Source organism: Belonocnema kinseyi, chromosome 6 (assembly GCF_010883055.1).
Source record: "Belonocnema kinseyi isolate 2016_QV_RU_SX_M_011 chromosome 6, B_treatae_v1, whole genome shotgun sequence".
Taxonomy (NCBI): Eukaryota; Metazoa; Arthropoda; class Insecta; order Hymenoptera; family Cynipidae; genus Belonocnema; species Belonocnema kinseyi.
Window position 1 is genome coordinate 25,173,437 of NC_046662.1, and position 6,907 is coordinate 25,180,343.

At 31.6% G+C, this 6,907-nt stretch overlaps 1 protein-coding gene across 1 annotated transcript; it reads right to left on the reverse strand.

The window, feature by feature from the left end:
• Positions 1-476: 476 nt before the first annotated feature.
• On the reverse strand, positions 477-884 carry LOC117175302 (uncharacterized mitochondrial protein AtMg00820-like). The gene has a single exon (XM_033365010.1). It carries the CDS (start codon positions 882-884, stop codon positions 477-479), a length of 408 nt encoding a protein of 135 aa, XP_033220901.1.
• Between the last annotated feature and the right edge of the window lie 6,023 nt (positions 885-6,907).

Sequence of the window (6,907 nt, forward strand, 5' to 3'; positions counted from 1 at the left end):
AAATCTCTATCCCATCCACACACTACTCCTTTCCCCTGCCGAGTGAGTCACGCCTACCCCGAAAGGGAAATGGCTTAATGGTGTAATAATAATAATAATACCGTGATTACGCGTGCCTATCAAATAACGAATAATACGTTTGACAGCTTGCCAATGCTTTTCATCATATGCGTTTAGGAATTGACTCGCGTAATTTACCGCGAATTCGATGTCTGGGCGACAAACTATAGCTGCGAATAAGAGTGAACCAACTGCCTCACGATAAGGAATGTTTTCCTTGTTTTCTTCGCTTACGTTATTTTTTTTTAAAGTAAGATCCGGGCTCCGCGGGAACACTGATAGGATTTGCATCGCGCATTGCAAATTTATCGCAGATTTTACCAATGTAACTAGATTGACTAATTTTAATAATGCGCTTAGCACGATCGCGTACTATTTCCATACCTACAAATTCGTTTGGTTCGTTAACCGTTATTTTAAAGGTGCTTTTTAAATTGGTTTATCTCCAGATTTTCTGTTGCTGCAATCGCTAAGAGAATGCGAATAGATTCATAGCGCACGACAGGTGCAAAAGTATCAAAGAAATCGATGCCTTTTTGCTGAGCGTAGCCTTTTGCCACAAGTCGTGCCTTATATCTGATACTATTATCATTCGCACTTCTCTTGATTGAATAGACCCACTTACATCCGATGACTCGCTTACCTCGTGGAAGTTTCAACAATAACCATGTTTCATTTTTCTTAAGCGCTTCGAGTTCTTCTTGCATAGCTTGCTTCCACTTTTCTGTGTCCGGGCTAGCCATAACCTCTTCATAGGTCATCGGTATGGTGTCCGCGAGGAAGGCGACAGGAACTCCATAGCGATCTATCGGGTTCAATTGCATTCTGTCGCGTAATTGGCGACCTGCGTGCTGTGGTGCTTCAGCAGCTTCTCAATCAACTCGCTGATTTTCTCCGATTTGTCGTTGCTGGTTATCATCCTCTCCTTCAGCAGGTGCTTGATTATCGGGGACTGTGGCATCAACAGCTTGTTGATGATTAATGACATCCTCAATCAAACCAAAATCAAGAGTGCAGTGATAGACCTTCGCTTCTTTCTGTACTTCGATTACTGGCATTTTCTCGTTGAAATCCACATCGCTGCTTACATGGATTTTTCGTGTTTCTCCATCCCAAAGTCTGTAATTTTTCGATTCACTATCGTAGCCAACAGAAGTGAACTTTTTGCTCTTAGGCTCGAGCTTGCGACGTTTTCCTTTCGGCGTGTTCAAGTATGCGTTTACACCAAACACGCGCAGATGTTTTATTTCTGGCTTGTGACCGAAAAACTTTTCAAATGGAGTGAGCGATTCTTCATGCTTGAAAATTAGCCTATTTAATATGTAGCACGCAGTACTAATAGCCTCGGGCCAAAGTTGAATATTCACCTCACTATTTATCAGCATCTTTCGCGCACTCTCGACGATAGTTCGCATGTCGCGCTCTGCACGTCCATTTTGCTCGTGAATATAAGGTGATGAAAATTCATGTAGAATACCTCTAGTTGTTCTATGCTTCTTAAACTCTTCAGAAGTATATTCGCGGCCGTTATCAGATCGCAAAACTTTAATTTTTTTGCCAGTCTGCGAATTGACAAAACTTTCAAAATCCTTAAATTTTTCAAACACCTCGGATTTAAGTGTCAAAAAGTAGATTTTTCTATAACCTGAGCATTCATCTTTAAACAACAAAAAATAACGCGGGCCTCGCGAAAATACATACATCGCATACATCCGTATGTATTTTCTCTCCAGGCTTGAAGTTATATGCAATTTTAACAGTTAAAAATTACCAGTTGGAACCTTTAGCATATTTTGTTTTGACTGAACGAGATTGCACTTTTCGGGAACTTCAACTTCAAAATTAATTTTAAAAAGGCTGCCGTGTCTCGAGCCTCGCGACATCAAATTTCCACTTTTATCGCGCACTTCACAGTGTTCTTGATATGAGTGGAACGAAAATTGTTTATTATTTATTGTACCAATCAAAAACAAATTTCGTCGAAGTTCCCGCACTAATATAATACCTTTTTAAGTTCACGTAAAACTGTTTTACCGCTCACTTGCTCGCGAATGATCACTGTGCCTTCGCCGATCACTGGCAAAACTTTACCGTCGGCAATTTTCACTAATTTAGCACTGCTTGACTCGTTGAATTCTGTGAAAAATTCTCTCCGATACGTCATGTGCATGCTTGCACCTGAGTGCGCTAGAAACAAATTCTCGTCACTCGCAGTAGTTTTCGAATATAAAACACTTACATCGCTGATGTATGCCGCGGCTAGACATGACGGTTCTGTTTGTTTTGAATTTTCACTTTTATCTGTTTTATTGGGACACTCTCGCGCCCAAAAGCCCTTTTGTTTGCACACAGCACATTTTGTGCTGTGCTTGATTTCTTCAAAGTTTCTTTTTTTCTTGTTTTTCGGTTGCGTACCTGGGGGTTTCGATTCTTTTGCTGAAGAATTATGCTGCTTCAATTGCAGTTTTAGTGCCTCAACTTGAAGCGCCAGAGACTGTGTATAATCCTCTTCTTCGCACAGACGTTTATCCTCTTTTATTAGTCTTGTAACTAACAAATTCTTTTTCTGATCTGCTGCTGGTGTACACTCCCACGCCATCCGGAAGGTCGAAAATCGCTTCGGCAAGCCGCTCAGGAGACGTATCACCATAGCTGTCTCCGTCTGTTTTTCTCCAGCATCTGCTAGATTTTTACAGATTTTTTTAAATCGCTCTAGCTGTAGAGCAACAGATTCGCCGTCTTTGATACGAAATTCGTAATACTCCTGTAATGCAATATCTTTTGCATTATGACTTGAGGAACCATATAACGATGTGATTTTATTCCAGATCTTTTTCGGTGTTCTGTAATTCTGCAGACTCTCATGCAGAGAGTGCTCAACGGAGCCTAGAAGAATCACAGCTTCTTGTGATTGCGCTTGCTTCCAGCGAAGCCAATCATTCTTCTTCGTATCCTTGTCGGGCTCAGCTTCATTCCCGACGACGGCATCTGCAACTCCTTTTGCTTCGAGGACGAACTCAATACCGAACTTCCACATAGAGTAGTTTTTCCCGTTTAGCTTAACAAGATTAAAACTTTCCTTATCGGCCATGATAAAGCAGTTTTTTTTCGAATAACTAAAAAAAAAACACCACTCTTTACTACACAACACTTGTATCGCGAGGTCTGCTAGACGACACGTACCGTACACTTCTGAACAAATTCAATTCGCGCAGTGGAAGCGTGCTGTGCCCATAACCTGTTGAAGGGTTATTTATCTCATGCAAAAGATAAACATTAAACAGCTTGTTCAATATATAAACTGAATTTATTCAAAGTAAAAATAAAATGTCATATGAGTAAAAAAAAAAAAAATCTTGAGGCTAAGCATTAGGCTCTCAAGACTGTTCGGTTCGGTATATTTCTAAGGACTGACCGTGTATCCCTCATCGCCGATGGATTGTCCTCACTAAAAAACTGTACCTTCGTCTATTACTGCTAGAAAAGTGGGAAAAGAGACATTTTCCCAAATTACAGATACGTGTTCGAAGAAGGTTTCTTAAGCTTACGTCTGAGCATCGAGGAAAAGAACTTAAGGTGCCATAAACCGTCTTAATTACCTTATTGAGGTACAGGCTAGGGTAGATAACTAAAGGACGAGCACATCTTTCCTGTATCTATAAGAACGATTCTACGGAAATAAATTTAAAATATTCTATGCTACGAGTATATTCAATACTAATGTTATTAAGATTTTGTTTGAGATCCCAACTGTTTTTTTTTATAAACGAATCAGTTTTTCCTGAAATAAGTTTTAAAGTGTTTGATAAGCGTTGGTCGAAACGTTGAGGATTTTTTCAAAAGAAATAAATATGTTTTTTACATGTTATTTCGGATGTTTTTATTTTGACTTTATCATTGACCAAAAGACCGAATATAGTTCTGAATTCAGCTGAAATACTTATTGAAAATTAAAACGGTCGAAGAAAGGAAAAAGAGTTTTGGATCTGCTGTATCTACAATTGTTTTGTATATTTGTTTATAAAAAATTACATTGATTAACATCGAGATTGAAATTCACATAATGCCTGAAAAGAAAAACATGAAGATTGGCATAAGAAAGTTATTTGGCCTAATTTTCAATTTTTTGGGGAAAAAATTAATTAGCATATAAAACACTTGATTATCGAAACCATCTGCGCATGCCAGCGCGTGCTAACTTTTGTATTATTTTTTATCATTTACCCAATTTCCGAATAACTATTTATTTGTTAAAATTTTGACTGCTCACATTTTCACTGAATTAGGATCTGAAATAATGCATTCAATGAATTGAGGTAACATAGAATTTACTATTACTATTAGTAATATCAAAGAGGCAGATATCATTTGAAGATTTTAGTGCACGATATATTAATGGTATATCGCGAAACAACATGATTTTTGTAAAATTATATTTTTACAAAATCATAAAAAATTAATACCTACAATCTAAAAATCACATTCCGATCCGATTCTTAGTTTTAAATATGAAAATGAATGGAATGTTTAAATAAATGTAAATGTGGACAATATGAGTATCTAAACAATTAAACATGTGCTAAATAATTTAAACATATAAATATAATTTAAAAAAATTGAATTTGAATACTCATTTCACGACAAGCTGTGTAAATCAGTGCATCAAAAAATATCGCTAAATCACTCAAGCAATATCTATAATTTTTCAAATAATAGTCTGAAAACATCAGTCAGTTAACTAATAAAAATCATTAAACATATATTTTTATTGAAAAGCTTTAATAATTCAGAAAAATAAACGCTTACCACAATACATCGCTCAACAATTAAAATATACCCACATATAATTCACTACCCATTTCACAACATCAGAATCATTTGAAAAATTATGAAATTGAAATAGGGATGTTTTATTATAAATAAACTTTTATTTCGCAAATTATATTCAATATTTAATTATATTACCTTCAAATAAATAATTAATTTAGGTTATCTAATTTTAAGAAACTAAAGTTTAATCTTTATTTAATTTAATATTTAAAAAAATGATTAAGCTAATAATTAATTAATTATTTCACAATATGAGAAGCCTTTAACAATAATTTTCACTAAAGCAGTGAAATAATTTTTACTTAGTCTCTTTTTTAAAATTTGAATTTTCATTTCTTAAAATTTGATTTATTAATAACAGTTTAAACTAATTCCAGAAATTATAAGTTTTAATAGACTCAAATTATAGTTAGTTAATCGTTTCACAACATAAAAAACGTTAAACAATCATTATCATGGAATGATTCTAAAAATTTTTACATTATATTTTTTCTAAATTTGAACCATAATTTCTATATATTTAAATTGTTAATAACCTCACAAACTAATTATAAAAAATTGAACTTATTCACTTTTAATTTTGAAAATTGAATAATTGTAATAGAGGTATTCTAATGAAAAAATAAACTTTTATTGTAAAAGTAATAGCTAATATTGAATTACATAATCTAAAAGTATATAATCAATTTATGTGACTTAATATAAAACACCCTAAATTGGCTCTTTATATAAATCAATATTCAGGTGAAAATTAAGCCACTAAAAATTAATGAAATAATTCACAAAATAAAAAGCCCCAAGCAATTATTTGCATTGAAGAAATCAACTTTTGCTTAATTTTATATATATTTTTTGATTTCAACACTAAATTTTAAATATTTTTATTTATTTTGAAAATATTTAGAAAATATAAGTTTTAACAGAATGATTTAATAAATATTCAATCATCTCAAAATAAAACAAAAAGCATTAAACCACTATTTTAATTTAAAGTTTAAAAAAGTTATTTTAATTGAAAAATGAAAATAATTTTTACTTTATATATCTATTAAATTTGAACTTGTCTCTGTTTAAATTCATTTAATTATAAGCTTTTAACTAATTCTAGAATACATCAATTTTAGCAGAATCGATTAATAATTAATTAATTAGTTAAGAACAAAAAAATCATTAAAGAATTATTTGCATTGAAATTTATGAACATGATAATTTTAAAATTGAATTCAGATACTCATTTTTCAACATCACAAACATTAGAAAAAATGATTGTAATAGAGATATTTTAAACCAAAAAGTAATTTTATTCTAAAAATTATAGACAATATTTAATTACATAACCTTAATGCCAATTATCAATTTCCATGACCAAAAATCAATTAGTCAATAATCTTTTAAAATAATTCCATAAGAACTTAAAAAATATTGACATAATTTTGAAGATTGAATTCAGATAATTATTTCAAAAGATCAAAAGCATTTTTTAAATTATAAAATTGGAATAAGGGTATTTTCAAAAGATAAACTTTTATTATACAAATCATATCCTATATTAATTAACATAACCAGAAAGTAAATAATAAATTAATTTTTTTAGTTAAAGAATATTTAATTTCAATTTTTTTGTAATTTGATATTGTAAACAAAATCAATCAGCTAATAAAAATTAACCAATCAATAACATAAAAGGCATTAAATGAATTATTTTTGTTGAATCATGGAAATAATTTTTGTTTTACATATATTTTTTTCTTAATTTAAATTTTCCTTTCTGTTACTTGGATTTAGTAATCAAAAAATAACTGATTATTCAGTTTAAAAGAGAAAAAAGAATCTAACAATTATTTACATTGAAAAAATATAAATGATTCTTACTTTATATGTTAGTTTAAACTCAAAATTGCATTCATAAAAAATTTCCTTTATTTTTTTAGTTCCCCTGTTAAACTAATTAAAGGAAAAATTGTAATATATGTGCCAGTAATTTTAAAAAAATAATTTAGGCAGTCAAGCATTTAAC